At 37.8% G+C, this 17,667-nt stretch overlaps 1 protein-coding gene across 1 annotated transcript in view; it reads left to right on the top strand.

The window, feature by feature from the left end:
- The window catches only part of HACD2 (3-hydroxyacyl-CoA dehydratase 2), an 83,537-nt gene that overhangs the window by 49,123 nt on the left and 16,747 nt on the right, over positions 1–17,667 (top strand). The window contains exon 5 of the mRNA XM_005873215.2: positions 1,970–2,058. Within this exon, the coding sequence (XP_005873277.1) occupies positions 1,970–2,058 (89 nt within the window). The remainder of the gene's footprint in view (positions 1–1,969; positions 2,059–17,667) is intronic.

The following is a 17,667-nucleotide window of genomic DNA, read 5'->3' as shown; positions in this document are numbered from 1 at the left end:
GCCCTGCTCTGTGCATGACAGGGGGCGGCGCCCCAACTCCCCAATCGGCCCTGCTCTGAGCCTGACCAGGGGCTGCACCTAGGGATTGGGCCTGCCCTCTGCCACCCGGGAGCAGGCCTAAGCCAGCAGGTCATTATCTCCCGAGGGGTCCCAGACTGCGAGAGGGCACAGGCCGGGCTGGGGGACCCCCCCTCCCCCGCCCCCCGAGTGCACAAATTTTTGTGCACCGGGCCTCTAGTCTAACTATAATTCTGGATTCCCAACTTTATGCCATTGACCTGTATGTCCATACATTAATGTTTTTCTTTCATTCATTTTACAAAGATTTATTAAGCATTTTTATTTACTAAGCATTGCTTGACATGTCCATGTTACTTGTTTTGCTTTGGGGAATCAAACCATCCCTCTTGGAGCCCAAATCCTCTTTTTTAAAAATATATTTTTCTATTGATTGATTGACTGTAAGGAGAGAGAAGAAGAGAGAGAGAGAGAAACATCATTTTGTTGTTCCATTTATTTATGCATTCATTGGTTGCTTCTTTATGTGCCCTGATTGGTGATCAAACCTTTAACCTTTGCTTATTGGGATAATGCTCTAAACAACTGAGCAGGGCAATGCAAATCCTCTTTCAGAAACTCATTCTAACAGTTTACAGCATCTCTTTTTCTTAATGAGATATAAAGTGATTTCCTTTCATAGCCAAACCTATAGAGTCAGTTAGTTACATTTCTATCTGATTTGTACATGGTCTTCTGGCAAATTGTAGTTTGTCCAACTACATAAATGTCCAGAACTTTGAGTGCGTTTTAGAGGGTTTGGATATTGGTCTGGGATAGCCCAGTAAATGTGTTGAAGATGAGATTAGTTTTAAAGTGGAAGAAGGATCTGGGACTATGGTGAGAGGTTCCTGGCAGGTGTGGAATGGCCCACATGCAACTCAATAGATCTAAGAAGTTGGTAAGTCTAGTTACTGCAACAGTAAAGCCAGAGAAATGGTGGGGGGCTGCTGGATTCTATACCCATAATTCTGCTTTTAGATTTTATTTTAGTAGCAAACCCTTGCCAGTGTAAAGTTACAAGAGAAAATGATGTTTGTAGATATGGCTTATTGCTGGGTTTAAGATGATCTAAAGGAGGCAAGAATTTTATACAGTGGTGGTAGCTGGTCTCTAGATAGAGATTGTGGTTATAGAAATTGAAGGGAGAGGCCAAAGAAATGCAAACTTAGCAGAAATTGAGGAGTACATAAAATAATTAAGTCTGATCCCAGTGTTTTAACTTGAGGACATTGGGAGGATAATTGTACCCATGCTTACTGTAATAAACAAGGTGAGAAGAAATGGTTTATAAGGATAATAAACTTTGATTTTGCTATGCTTGTTGGCAAAATCTTCAAGTGAATTATAAAAGATACCAACATAACCATTAGATAGTATAACAAGTCTGATATTTAGGAGCTTCCAACATTCATTAGATACAAATACATATTGGAGTATATTTACCACTAAAATTCATATTCACTGTAGGAATAGGGTTATTAGTGGGACATATACCCCAAATATGCAGGTTGATTTTCCTTCTATAGGTGCCTATTCATTTTTGAAACCCATATTATAAATGAATTTTCAGTGTCTAATTTTAAAGGTTAAGCAATGGTTTTATTTTATCTACCTGTATGGTAAGTGTAAAAAAATATTTCACTTGGTTAGGCGTGAGAAGAATACCTAGATTCCATGGTTTGCTATTTTAATTAAGCATATTGTTGTTTTCAGGGAGGAAAAAGTTTTTAATATTTACTACATTGAAAAACAGTCTATATAGCAATAAAGATAAGTTTCAGTTTGAAGTTGGTTTTGTGTCCAAACATTAAAATTATAATATTTTAGAGAATTTATTTAGAAAATTTACTTCATGTTGAAACTTAGTAAATAAACTTAATTTATTTATCCATCCTAAAATTTCTTTCAGGAATTGTTCCATCTTCTGTTGTCCTGACTTCTTTCCAAGTAATGTCAAGAGTTTTTCTAATATGGGCAGTAACACATAGTGTCAAAGAGGTAAGTGTTCATATAGACTGAAATAAAATAACAAATAAAATAACAAATAGCACTAACAAATGCTAGTCAATTTTTCTTTCTCACATATATGTTATATCTAAAGATGGAATCCTATTTCACATCAGTGTAGCCCAGATAAAATTCATATTCACTGTAGGAATAGGGTTATTAGTGAGAAATGTACCCCCAAAATGCAGTGTTGTTAAAGAGAACACTGATTAAATGATAAAGTCCTGCAATCTTTGAACCTATGGAGATTTGGAGGTGTACATGTAGTCTGCAAATCGGTTATATTGTTCTGGTATCTTGCTTGTATCCAGCACACTAAAATCTAGACAACTGCATCCTTACAGTAGGGCTATTGTGGGAGTAGAGGATATTAATTCATTCCCAGAACAGTCCAATCTTTTTTTAAAATATTTTTTTTATTTTTCAATTAGTATTATATTAGTTTCAGGTGCACCCTGGTAAATCAAGTACCCATCTGATACCATACATGGTTATTACAATATTACTGACTATTTCATATGCTGTACTTTATTTTACATCTCTGTGATTGTTCTGTAACTACCAGTTTGTACTTTATCCCTTCATCTTTTTCACCCATCCCTCCAAAACCCTCCCCTCTGGCAGCCTTCAAAATGTTCTCTGTACAGAACAGTCTGATCTTTATAGGACCAGGAGAAACAAACTTGTTTCCACCCAGGCTACCAGGATTAATGGAATTCACAAATGTGCTGAGTCTATGCTCTTTGCTGGGGAGTTGAATGCTCTTTGCTGGGGGCTTGGGTTAGAGATACCCAGGCAGACCCAGGCCCAGGGATAGTCCTTGCAAGAACTGGGGGAAGAAAACCATCATTACCATAAGTGTGAACTCACGACTAAGCTTTCATTTTCTAGTATTGAGGAAGGAGGTTGTTTTCCTGTATGTTTTTTGCTTTTTAAAAGTCATTTCTTTCTTGGTAATGTCACCTTGAGGTAAAGTACCTATAGCTACCATGAGGATTCATGTTTTATTTTTTCAGTCCCAAAAACCTATCACCAACATTATTGGATTTTTGGGGGCTCATGAAATGCACTCTTATCCATTAGCATTATTCCAATGTTTTCTTTGCCCTCTATTCTTCCGAAATTTCTGCCAAAACATTTTGTTTGGGGGATTTATTTTGACAGTTTCATTTGTATTTCAACTGAATTTTAAAAACTTTTTATTGGCATATGGTGTAGATAAATAACAGAAAAACGCACATAGCTAATGAGTTTTAACCAGAGTTGATGAAGCTATTATTATTTTTGTAAAATTCATATGGAATTTGTAGATGCCACGCTTTTATTTTTAAGTTCTCTCAGCCAACATAAATGTCTAAACTTTCTATGCAGGGAGAATGTATTCTTTTTTTTTTTTTTAAGAAGTACAACAGTTTTTTCCTATATTACTCAGTTTTTTTTTTTTTCTTTTTAATCTTTATTGTTGAAAGTATTACATAGGTCCTCCTTTTCCCCCCATTAACCTCTTCCAGCCCTCTCCTATCCTCCCCCCACCAGGCCCTCACCACCCCATTGTCTGTGTCCACGGGTTATGCATATATGGATATAAGTTCATTTATTGATCTCTTCCCACCCATCCTCCTCTGCCTTTCCTCCGAGGTTCAACAGTCTGTTCATGCTTCTTAGATTCTGAGTCTGTTTTTGATCATCAGTTTATTTGGTTCATTAAATTCCACATATGAATGAGATCTTGTGATACTTTTCTTTCTCTGACTGGCTTATTTCGCTCAGTATAATACTCGCCAGGTCCATCCATGCTGTTGCAAATGATAAGAGTTCATTCTTTTTTATTGCTATGTATTACTCCATTGTGTAGATGTACCACCGTTTTTTAATCCACTCATCTGCTGATGGAAACTTAGGTTGTTTCCAAATCTTAGCTATTGTAAATTGCGCTGCTCTGAACACAGGGGTGCATATATTCTTTCTAATGAGTGTTTCTTCTTTTTGATGGTCACATATCTTTAAAAAAAAAAAAAAGGTTAAGAAAAACAGGCAAATAAATCCGAATGTAGCATATTGCCCTTTGTTCTCACTTTTGTTTATGGAGTAAGGGAAAGTTACTTTACTTGTTCCATGTAACCTCTTCACTCATTATAAAACTCTTTTATAAATCATCAATTTTAACCTATATTTCTTGCTCTCTTACTTTCGTGTGTACACTATTTCTTTTTCATTTTAAAAACAATTCATAGTTTTAACTTCCCAATAGTCTCAAGTGACCTATTTCTTTCTAATAGTAACTCATTTACATTCTTAAATAGGTAATTATGTAATTTCAATAATTACATGTTAGGTATGTGAAGACAGAGTACTGTCAACTATGGAGTGTTTAATCGGTTTGCCAGTACAGTCAAATATTAATTGTGCAGGTGTTAATGCTCCAGCTGATGGATTATTCATGGCCTCTGCTTCTCCTCTCAGGGACCACTTCTCTGCTTCTTGGTCCTTCTGGCAAACAGGCTAGCAAGTAAATAAATGCTTACAAATCAAGTCAGGCAAGTTAGCCATATTACTATTAGCAGCATTTGCCAGGATTTCCTAGGCAGATCATTAAGACTGCTTGATTGAAAAAGCTATTAAGTATCTTAGGATTACAGGTACCTGGAGCTGGCCATTGTCCTCAGTAATTGTGCTGCCTAACAGATGGATAACCTTGACATTTAGCAGATGGTGTCATATTTGAGCTTTCAGTAGTTTAAGTTATATATTTGTTACATTTGCATATTAAAAATTATTTCTCCGTAACCAAATTTAACCAATTTCTACTATTATTAACATTGTTTTTTTAAGACTGTAGTACAGTAAATTTTATTGTCTTTCTGCCACCTCTGGTGACACTTTTACATATGCCCTACTGATCAGCTGACTTCATTCTTAGGTAAATGGGATACACAGTTTCTGCTATTCCAGGATCACAGTTTCTCCTCATTTTTCTTTTCTTTGAACAGAACTCATTCATCATTTTTTTTTTTTTAAATCTTCACTCAAGGGTATTTTTCCATTGATTTTTAGAGAGAGTGGAAGGGAGAGGGAAAGAGAGAGAAATACATCAGTGGTTGCCTCCTGCACAAGCCCCAACCAGGGCCCCACTTGGGGAGGAACCTGCAACCAAGGTACGTGCCTCTGACCGGAATTGAACCTGGGACCCTTTGGTCCCTAGACTGACGCTCTATCCACTGAGCCAAGCTGGCTGAGGAAGGAAGAGGGGAAAGATAGAAACATCAGTGATGAGAGAGAATCATTGATCGGCTGCCTCCTGCACCCCCTAATGGGGGTCGAGCCCACAACCTGGGCATGTGCCCTTGACTAGAATCGAACCTGGGACCCTTCGGTCTGCAGGCCGATGCTCTACCCACTGAGCAAAACCATCCTGGGCCATCATTTTTTTTTATAGCACCCTACCCCAAGTCATTGATAGTGACTTGAAAAGCCTGTTTCTGTGGTATTTCAGAGGCCATCGTCTGTCTGTCGCCTTTCCTCAGCCCCTTCTCTTAGCCAAATGCTATGTTCCTGCCTTAGAGTTTTATATTAGCTATAATTCATTGTGTTCTATACATTACAGATGACTTCCCTACCAAATTTCATTATTTTGTTTCCTGAAACATCTTTAAAATATCTTTATTTTCCTTATATTCAGCTATGTTTACTTTAATGATGGGAACCACATAACTAATGCATCAGGAAATCGATTCATAAATATATCTCACTTTCTCATAGTAATGTTCAGATTCTTTTCATACTACTCTACTTTCATTCTCTGTTTCTTCTTAGCTCACAGTGCCCTCTGCAGTGGATGAGATCGCTTCGTGTTCACAGCATTCCATGTGGACTTGGACTCTTGCTCCACCCCCTCTGACCAGCTCACATTTTCCATGCTCATTCCCTTGTTTTTCTGTAATTGTACATGATGTACTAAGGTAGAGCCTCTGTACCTTTGAGAACTCAGTACTTACTTTTATCATACTTGAGGTATATTTTCTTTTAATAGGTCCTCCTGACTTGTCATTCTAATTCTCTCCCCCATGGTAATGCTAGTCCCATAAATGTCACCATGTACATTGTAGAACTAAAAGGTGATGATTTTCTTCTGTGACATGTTAGGACCCACCCATCAGCTAGTGTGACACCTTGATTGGCAGGATATTAAAAGGAAAAATGTGGTCTCTATGTTCAAAACCTTTTCCTTGACCTCACGTAACATAACCTTCCCACTTCTTTCCTTTTGAAGAGAAAAAAGTAAAGCATAAAGCTTCTGACAAAAACAAGCTTCTGGTGCAGTGGGCCTGGGAGATAGAGGAGGGAACGAGCAATTGTGGCTAACCTCTTTCCTTTCCACTGTTCCCACCTGTCTCCCAGACCTGAACTGACTCCTCACCCCTTAGCCGAGCTGGCCCTCCTGCTACAGCACGCCTTCCTGGGCGTTCATTCCTCTCATCCTCTGCTGGAGTCTGTTCTTTCTCTTCAATTGAAGTAAAACAAGATTGAGATTTTTCAGAGTGAACTGCAATAGAAATGCCACCCCTCAAAAACAGACAAGTTCACAGGATACTTGTTCTTCCTTGTCTGAAAGTAGCTAAGCCAAGCCCCAGATTCCTGACACACACGTAGACCACTGTCCCTTTCCCTAGCCCAGCCCTCCACATTGTCTCCTGAGTTCTTAGTGTAAGATCAGAAGTCCCCGGTCACCTCCATGGGCAGAGTTGAGAAGGAAGTTGCTAGACTCACTGTGGCTTTAGCCCAAGTGCATCGTACATTACTAAGGTAATTTACATGAAGTAGAACTATATACTGGAATGCTGAGCCTTCTCTCCTTTCTTTCTCACCCTTTGTCACTATTAGGGAAAGGGATGTTTACCCGCATTCCTCTGGAATGTTCTGAGTGCTCCTGATTTCACCGGTCAGCTGTTTCCTACCTCTTTCTGGCATGCTACTGGGCTTTATGACACTGAATCTGTCATTCTTGCCAACTTCTCAGCAAGATGCTCACAAAAAGATTATAATCAGTGTTTAAGAATGTTAGTAACCTCCAGTTTTTTTTTTTATCAGTATACTGGTTTTTGTTTAATGCATTATAGTTTACAGAGGGCTGTATTAAAATACATTATGATCATTCACTCTTGACAACTGTCCCTAGAGGTGGGTTGTAGCTTCCTCCATTTAGAGTTTGGAAGCCAGAGCAGCAAAGTGACTGTCACTCACCCAATAAATGGCAGAGTTGACTTCCCACTGCATCAGAGTATCCTTCTCACCCTTTATCAATGTGCTGTAACACATCCTTATTTTCACTGGCTCTCCATGCCTTGTCCTGTATGGAATTGAACACCCCTGTCTCAGATCCAGAGCACGTTTCCTCTTCAACATTTCTGTTATGCCCCTGGCATATTGAGAGATGACTCCAGTCAAATCATTTATCCCTGAAATGCACACACCAGCTGACCCTATGCACTTGTCTGCAACATTTTGCCTATTTGCTTCTCTGGAGTTTGTTGTTGTTGTTGTTGTTTAGTGCTCAAGTGGCTCTGTGATGAATTCCTGCAAGTAGTTGGCCTCTTTCCATGAAAGTTTCAAGACTTTTTTATATTGGGGTTTATGGACAATTTGGAACAGAATTACCCAAGCAAGGTTATTAAAAATGCACATTCCAGGTCCCATCCCACACTTGGGAGTGGAGCCAGAGAATCTTCACTGTTATTTAAGCTCCTCGGATAATTTTATGAATTCTGCGGTTTGAGAAACACTTTAAGATACTGTATGTTGTGCTGTAACTTTTATTTGACCCTTCTCTTTTCTTGATTTTTCTTCGTATTTCTACTTAATTTATATGAATCCTAAGCAATATTTAGCATCTGTTTCTAAGTTTAAGAGCCACCGTTTCATTCCTGAAGAACAAAACTCTTCAAGTTCCGAGAGGCAGAAGGAATCTAGCTGCTTCACTTGGGGGGTGGTTGCTGGGAAGAGCACTGTCCTGTGCGTGTGTGTCACATGGCCTGGCCACAGCACCAGGCAGTGTTAGGTCGTTTCCACCTGAGCAGATATTGTGCAGACAGCTCTCTCCCTGGGACTTATCAAGAAATGTTACCCTCCTTGTACAGTCTTATTGTGTTCTTTGTAATTCAAACTCAGTAGTCGAGAACATGGAGGCTTAGTGTCCCTAACTTACGTGAGGCGTTAATAATGTTTTTGACACTATCCTCTAGCTCAGGACATAGCACTTTTGTTTTCTCAGTCTTGTTTTTCTCATCTGTAAAACGGTAACACTATTATCTGTCCTGCTATGTCAGAGTTTTTGTGAAGATTAAATGAGAAAAATATATTTAAAACAAGGCAGCGATATTTAACAACCAAGGTCTCTAGCATGTAATTTTTGCTGAACAGCTTCTAAATCTCTGATACAGCAATTTCACTGTGGAAGGAATGCTACTTCCTTCATAGATGGAACACAGTTTTTTCTTCTTCTTCCTTTCCTCTTCTTTTTCACTCTTACTAAAATACTGAGAAAGGTAATATCCTGACGCCCACACTGCTGGTCCTGTTGTAGTTGCATTCAGGTCGCTGTGGGTCCTCCATCTGGGATCACAGTGTGCTCGTGATTTTCCACCTCCTAAGGTTGCTTTCTTGTTGGCATTTCCTGTGGTTGCATTCGCTTATGTCCCTAGCAGGTATCCATGAGCATGGCATCTCACTGAGGCAGGAAGGGTGTCTTCTTGTCCTCATCCATCAGGTGAGGAGCTGAAGTGCTGCGTCTGGGCACATCATCTCTCCTCAGGCATCATGCTTGGACCAGAAGTCTTTTCGCCCACTGCCCTTTCCACGGTGACATTCCACCTCAGTTAGCAAAGGCCATTGGGATACATTCAGTATCTTTTGGCCCCATTGAATGCTGGATGTCTAAAATTCTCCACCCTATTCCATCTTACTTTCTATTTTAAATATTTCTGTAGGTGGCTCTGCATCACCATCACTTTTAAAACCAGCACCTCTCCTAAAGGTAGAAAACCTCATTATTTGATTGTTAATCAGGCACTGTCAAACTTTAGACAACTCCTAGACAAGCTCCGCAGTACTTCAATGTCACTTTCCACATCTGTTAATAATGGACACTTAAAGATAGTTACTTTCCTCATAGCTGGATGGTTTATTTTGCCATTGCCTATCTTTAGCACAGGTGATTTGCCAAAATCAGATTATCTACTTTTCCTGTTTTTCTGTCTATCCCTCTCCAACATTTTCTTGAGCTGTGTGTAAACGTTTTATTTCAAAATATTGAAAAATATTTAGATCCTGTTCAGTCACTGTAGGTTCTCTTCTGACATGCCATGTTGCATCTTGCTCCCATTGTCTTAGTTCTTTTGTAGCCCTTGAAAAACTCCACTGGAACTCAGTTGTTCAAAATATATTTTACTCTGATGGTACTGTGCTTTGAAAATTGTCAATTAAAAAACAAAAACAATAAACATCTTAAACTATGCAAGCCACTTCCTACAGAACATATCCCCCCTTGTCAGTTAATACAAGGTGGGACAAAAGTAGGTTTACAGTTGTGAGTATGTGAAACAGTTTGTTCTTGTATTATTATTTATTAATTATTGTATTATTTTTCATACAAACAACTTTAAACCTACTTTTGCCCACCCTGTCCTTGACTAGGTTCCAAGCTGAACAAAATCAGGAAACTGGTTTTATTTGTCTTTAATGTTTAGGTAGTATCTTTAGGTATTGCTGCTGCTTAAAAAGAATAGGAAGCCTGTTCAGAGCCAGGTCTAGTTGATTGCAGTCCTGGGTTTAACAAAGATGCTTGACTTCTGACACTAGGAAACTGTCATGGAAAAGGAATGAGAATGAAGGAAGAAAAAAATAGTTTCCCAGATAAGTACATGAGATTTACGGGCTGGGAGCCTAAGTGGTTTCAGCTTCGATTGTATGTCATCAGCTTGAATTGAAGAATCACACGGGGAAACAAAGCTCTGTGCCAGAACTGTGCTGTCAAGTTTCATTGTCAGCGGTGAGTTTCCAGGAAGTGAGTGCTGGCACTCAAATCAGTTTTCACCCGTGGTTTGAAGGTGAAATGAATTAAGATGCTTATTTAGACTATTTATTCAAACCAATAATAATAATAACTTTTGGGTACTATGTAGGGATGAAACATGTTGCTTACCAAGTTTTTCTAGATTAAGTGTTTCGTCTCCAGGCATTATCCAGTAGAACTTTCCACAGTGGTGGAAACATTCCATATCTGTGCTGTCCTTTCAGTACCTACTTACTATATGAATCCCTGAAATGAGATTAGTATGACTGAGGAACTGAATTTTAATTTCATTTTATTTTACTTAGCCACATGTGATTGGAGGTTACCATATTGGACAGTGCGCTGTAGATGTTCAGTGATCAGTGTAATATTTACCATTCTCTTGATTTTAGTCCATTAGGTTTTTATGTATTTTATCTCATATATACATGACTATAATTTTTTTAAGAAACCAAAACGTCAAAGCAAATTAATATGGTATACTTGGTATGCATTGTTCTTTAAATCCAGGGATGTTTTTAGTGCCGTAGGTGAAGTTGTTATAAAAATCCTAATTTCAGGTGTGGGAATCTGTGGATGGTGGTCTCATCTGCAGTGGTAGCCCCTGATTAACTGGCGAGGCTTGCAGCTTGGCTTCCTCAGTGGATTCACCATGATGGCATGTCCCCAGGTTTACCTCGTTGAAAACTATTTCTCAGGCTTTTTCTTTTTTGAGTTAAAAGGTACCATAGAAGAATAGTCAACATTATTATCCTAACGAGCTCAGAGATTCTCATTTCACACTGTAAAAGTGAAATGATTGGCATGCATCATGAGCATTGCTAAAATATGTCAGCAAAGTCAAGGAAAGTTAAAACTTATTAGCTATAAACTGCTTTTAAACAGGTCTGCCCACAGTACAATGAGTGGCATTTTTAAAGCATTGATTAATATTCATTTGAAAATTTAATAAATGGCAAGAGGAACTATCTCTTAAATCACTTGTTCCTTTGCCAAGTTGGTTCTTTATATACTGTAGCTTTTTCATCATAACTTTATTTTCAAGCATGAATATGGAGTTTCAATAGTTTAATTAAAAATACTTAATCTGGCAAGAATACCAGTATGTTCACCCTCCTGACAGTGGTTTGCACAGTGAATGCCGCAGGTAACTGGTCTCCCTGGGAATCTTGAGAAATCATCACCTTGCCCCTGCTCCTATGAGAAATATATAAAGTATATTTCAGTTTCTTCCAAGAAGACGGCTCAATAACCTTTTTTACTTACTCATGTCAAGATGCCCTATGTAGTTAGGAAGCTCTCATTACAAGTTGTGATGCATCATGGATAAAGTAAAGCATGTTACTAAGTTCTCTGCATTTTCCAGAGAGAGGACCCTTTCAAGTCTGAAGTGAAACCCTGATGCACTTCGGGAACTTGTAAGACACGGCTTGATATACATGTGTGGATGCATGCTGAGAGTAAGCTTTGCATTTTAGAGGGGGGAACACTAATTATTAAGCTTGAAGCATTAAAGACTTTTGTTTTCTTCAGATTGCTACATATACGTTTGTTTTTAACAGGATGAGTTTTGGCATTTTCTCCCTTTTACATTAGTTTGCCCTGGCAAGAAAATTACCAGAATAACCAAAAACTTGAAAGTTGTGCATCTCTTTTGCCCTCAGCACTCTTTTGCCCTCAGCATTGATGCTGTCTTGTTAAATCAGGTTTAAGAAATCTTTTGTTGAGGTCATTGCCTCAAAGAAAAGTATGTACAAAGCCTCAAATGCAAAAACGAATCAAACTAACCAAAATTTTAAATAATGCTTTATAGGTATTCAAGTTTTTGTTTTTTAGAATGTTACATTTGTGTAGCACTTTGCCATCTATAACAACAGGTGTCTGTCCCACCGGTGATTTTTAAAAGAAAGTTCATGAAAAACAGTGACTGGATGGTGCATGCACCATCTCATAAGAGCTAGTGATTGTTGAATGGATCCAGGGTTATGCAGTCTGAATTGTTTTTTTAAAAAGGCAGAAATCCGGATGATTTTTTTATGTGGATCCCAATTTTGAAAATGGGATCAAATATTTTTAAAGCACTGTATATGTCCAAGAGAACATCGGTAGACCGGACCATGGGCCACTATGTTAATATTCCTGCTCCAGCAGACAGACATAGCCTTTATTTTTATCTTCTGTCTTATTGAAATTTTTGCAATTATTAACCTGTCATAAAGGAACAAAAAGGACCATGACATTTCACAATTTCATGTTCTTTTGACATGTCACTTTCATTTCTGATAATGATCCATCCACTACCCTCAGTGTTGGGTGGAATACTGCATTTGGAGGTTGGGGGCAGAGTGTGGGATGAGTATGCCTAGTCCTCACCAAGGGACCACAGTAATCTATTGCTGTGATCCTAGACTGGATTAAATAATGTGACCAAGGTTGGGACTAAATATGATTCCATTCTGATGTGATCTCCAGGCTTGAGTTGCATTGAAGGAAATAGTTGGAAATGAGATGATCAAACAGAACTTGGGAAGCATATTAGGAAAGGCTAGTAGCTGGCGACATCCAAAAGTTGGTAGAAGTATATTAACCTTCAAGAAGAGGGAGAGATGGCATCTCTTAAACAATGAAAAGTAAAATGAAACATTATCTTGCTATTAAAGCCAAAGATATAGCCACCAGCCTGTATTGAGTCAAAGCAATGGCTAGCATAAATAGTAGGGACTTAATATTTGTTTAATTGAATTTTTCCTTTCATGGATTAACTGCCATTTATTAAATGGCTAGCACTTTGCTAAGCACTTGATATGTTTTTTAATTCTACAACAGTCATGCTTATCCTCACCTGAGGACACGGCAACTCAGAAAGAAAGTCCCTTGCCTCAGGACATGCAGCCTGAAGTCTGAGGTCTGTTTGATTCCAGGGTTGCACTGATTGGAGGGGAGGCGAATTGTAGTAACAGTTGAGGCTTGTTGAGGAAGCTACCACCTTTCCTTCATGTTTTTTAGGAAATGGGCTAAGCACATTAGAGTTGGACTAATGGGAGCATTTTAGCATTCAGATCTGCATGTCTGACTTTGTCATAAATGCAGAATTGTTCATGCATTGTTTGTTGAGTGCATGCTTATACATTTGTTTCATTGCATGTTCAGAAAAATTGATTTCATGACCAAGAGTTGTATGCTTATACATTTGTTTCATTGCATGTTCAGAAAAATGACCAAGAGTTGTTTGGCAGGCCAAAACATTTAATTAGGCCCTCATCCACATCAAAAAATAGTCCTTACCAAAAAAAGAAAAAATAGTCTTTAGTTATTATGTTGTAATAGAAAGAATTTGTTAACCAAATTCCAAGTTTTTTTTTTGTCATTGTAGATTTTTTATAAATCTATGTAGATACATGCTTTTCTCTCTTTAAAGAGGAGCAATATCAATATTTCTTTATAATGTAACTCATATTTTCCATTAAAAAATGGAATAATATTTTGTTTTTTCACCATGTACCTTATCATGGATATTTACTAAATATTAATTATGAGTTGTCATGTGAAAAGACTAATACTAATCCAAACTTTTTTTTAAACCATCACATGTCAATATTTGTTACATTTCAATTTCTTTCTTATCAAAGGATGAAATTCCTTTTAAGTAGATGACTAAATGAGTTATATTTTTGTTCAAGAAGTTTAATAAAATTATATAAGGGACCAGGATTGTTGTCAGAATTGCCCTGCTCTCCAGTGCAAGCCCTCAACTGAAATCACAACCAGGCATCAGTCCTGAGATCCTCAGCCTCACCCCTCCTGGGACCTGCTTACTCACCCAAGGCTGTTCCACCTCGTGAGAGACATGCAGGCTCAGACTGCAGAAGGGTCACTATCTATTTATTGATTCTTATTCACTCAACAAATATTTATTCAGTATCATCTATGCTCTGGGTATTGTGCTAATTAAGCATTAGACTACATGAGAAAGGAAATTCATGGGTGCTGCCCTCACAGGTCTTCTAGCATAGTACAGAAGCAAAACTGAGAAGGCAGCAATACCATATAGTAGGTAACTGATAAGCAGAGGAAGGACAAGGTGCTGGGACCACATGTCACACCTCAGCTGCCCCAGTTGAGGGGCTCCAGTAGTCTGTTCCAATTCCTAAGGAATTGTTCCAGCCTCCCAGGCCCAGTCTCCCCTCATGGAGTGGTCTTGGGGACTCAATGAATTGATACATATAAAGCACTTAGAACAGTACGTGGCACTTAGTGAGTGCTCAATTAATGTGAGCTACATATTAGCTGTGATGAAACCTAATCTTTTCAAAAAATTTAGTGAAAAATTTCTAAAGAACTGTTTTGAATTCTTTTCTGTGTCCCAAAATTTAAAACAGATATAATTCACTTTTCACATATAAATGAATGTGTTTTGTACCTATTAAAATAGTTTTACAATTATCTGGTGAAAATTTACATATAATTGTTTTTATCATACTTAAAGAATAATTAGCCCTGCTAATGGGAGTTATTATTATCTTAGTCATTATTATTATCCTCATCTAAAGCATTTGTTAAAAATTGGATTTTGCCTTATAACTAAGCTAATCCCCTTTTCAAAGCAATTTTATGGACCTTCCCTCAGTATTTTTAGTCTTAAGACAGTAGTAATGTTGATACAGATTGAGTGAGGGTCAGCATTAAATCAATTATTCCTTCTCAAGTTACTTTCTCTTAATGTGCTCTTATATATATGTTTTGTTTTAAATGTTCTAATGTTTTTTGTGTGTGTGTGATTACATAGCACACCTTTTCCAAGAGATTCGGAGACTTTGTATCAAAAACAACATATCTAGAAACAAGATCATAGTTGTATTTGCCCACAGAGTGGATGCTTGTACCTAAATGATTTTTGTGAACTAATTTCAAATTTACAGAAAAATTGCCAGAACAGTACAAAAAACTCTCATATTTCCTTCACTCAGGTTCCCCAACTGTTGACATTTTGTTGCATTTGTTTCGTGGCCTGCTGTTCTATATTTATGCACCCATTATCATTCGTCTTTTGCTGAACCTTGAGAGCAAGCTGTACTTGATGTCCTGTCACCCCTAAATACTCAAGTACATGAAGTATCTTCTGTGCCCCAGATATTATGCCGAGCACTGGGGGAAAGGAGAGGCAAGGTTGCTGCGGTTTCCCTGCCACAAGCTTATTGCATTGATGTCAGGTCTCTTCAGACCCATCCCCCTGAAGAGCCTCTTAGCCTTGCTCTCTCTCCCATGTCCTCGACAATTTTAAAGAGTAAAGGCCTTCATTTCTGTAGTGACCCTCAACCTAGATCCATCCAGTGTACCCTCATAACTAGTTCAAGCCATGCATTCTTGGCTGGAATACCACAGAAATGGTGCCACACTCATCTCAGGGCAGGACGGGAAGTGGTAGTGCCATGATGGCCCGGCCTACCCTGGTGATGTTGACCCTGATCGCCTGCTCCTGGTTGTGTATGCCAGCTTTCTCCATCTTCAAGTCAGCATTTTCCTCTTTTGTTGATTTGTATTTTCCTGCCTGTATCAACCTCCTCTATGATGGTTACCAAATGGTGGTTCTTTATTTCTGCCATTTTTTTTACATGTATTAGTTGGCATCCTGCTATAAGGAATAGCTTCCCCTTTCTCCCATTTGTTTATTCATTTATTTTATTTACGTCAATTTAGACTCATTAATTTTTAGATGATCCAGTGGATTGTGATTTACTTTGATGCTAAAATTGTTTGTGATTTGGCCATTGGGAGGCCTTTTCCATGTCCCTTTGACTTGTCTCCATCATTCCTTGAGCATTTCCTTACTTTCTGACAAAAAAAGACTTTCAGACTCACTGTATTTCCTCTGCCCCAGCCCTGGAGTCAGCCATTTTGTCAGGGAGCCTGGTTTATTTTAGCTGAGGATGGTATTTAGACTTGATCTAGCCTAAAGGCCAAGAAGCAACGAGTATCGTATTTAGGAACCAATACCTGGATAGTTGAGATGCTACTGGAATATTATTGCTTCTTGTCCTTTCAGCAAGAAAGCTAGGATATACATATATGCATATGTGTACATATACATACACACATATATGTATATTATACAGATATACTAGTATGTACTCATATACATTACATATAAAAGTATTTATATCGTGTGTGTGTGTGTGTGTGTGTGTGTGTGTGTGTTTGTGTTGTGTTTAAGACCTGAAGACCAAGAAGACAACTCAGAACTGTTCAGGTTTCAGGGCACAATCTGGGTTCAAACTTCTGTAAGCCTTATTATTCTCATCTATAAAATGTGAATTCAATGAGACAAATAAAATCTTAGTCATATAGTAAGAGTTTTGTAACTATTAGGTATAATTATTTTTAATGCTGTAGTCACTATAATTATTAAAAATAATTCATTTAAAAAATAAATTAGGCAACGGCCTTGAATAAACATTTCTCAAAAGATGATGTACAAATGACCAATAAGTATATGAAAAAATCCTCAACATCACTAATCAGTAGCTAAGTGTATATGAAAACCACAATGCCTCTTCATACTCATTAGGACGGCTACTGTCAAAAAAAAAGTAAAATAAGTTTTGGTGAAGATGTGAAGAAAATGGAACCCTTGTTACTGTTGGTAGGAATGTAAAATGGTGCAGCCACTGTGGAAAACAACTTGGCTGTTCCTCAAAAAGTTAAACATTGCCAAATGATCTAGGAATTCCATTCCTCAGTATATACCCAGAAAAATTGAAACAGGAATTGAAACAGATATTTGTACATCCATGTTTATAGCAGTATTACTTACCATAGCCAAAAGATGGAAGCACTCAATGCCCATCAGATAGATTGATAAACAAAATGTGGTATTTTATACAATGGAATATTATTCAGCCTTAAAAAGAAAGGAAATTCTGATACAGCCTGCAACATGAACGAACATTGAAGCTATTATGCTTAGTGAAATAAGCCAGACACAGAAACACGCATATTGTATGATTCCACTTAAATGAGATACCTAGAATAAGCAAGTTTTTAAAGATTGGAAGTAGCCCAGCCGGTGTAGCTCAGTGGTTGAGCATTGACATGCCTAGGTTGTGGGCTCAATCCCCAGTAGGGGGCGAGGCAGCTAATCAAGGATTCTCTCATCATTGATGTTTCTATCTCCCTTCTCTGAAATCAATAAAAATATATTTAAATAATAAAAAACACACACAGTAGGATAGTGATTACCAGAGGCTAGAGGGAGAGAGAAGTGGAGACTTTACTTAATGGGTGTGTTTTGAAGATAATGAAAAAGTTTTGAAAATGGATAGGGGTGATGGTTGCACAGCATGATAAATGGTGAATGTACTTAATGCCACCTAATTATACACTTAAAAATGGTTAAAATGGTAAATTTTATGTTATATATATTTTACCACAAATAAGAAAAAGATTACTGAGATGTTAAGATGATATACATGAAAAATTTGCCTATACATGTTTTTAAGTACTTCCTGTGTTCATAGTGTCCACTGGTTATAGAT

The sequence above is a fragment of the Myotis brandtii genome, unplaced genomic scaffold, assembly GCF_000412655.1.
Source record: "Myotis brandtii unplaced genomic scaffold, ASM41265v1 scaffold4, whole genome shotgun sequence".
Lineage (NCBI taxonomy): Eukaryota > Metazoa > Chordata > Mammalia > Chiroptera > Vespertilionidae > Myotis > Myotis brandtii.
The sequence above is the reverse complement of the archived record's forward strand: the minus strand, read 5'-3'. Positions and strand labels throughout refer to the sequence as shown.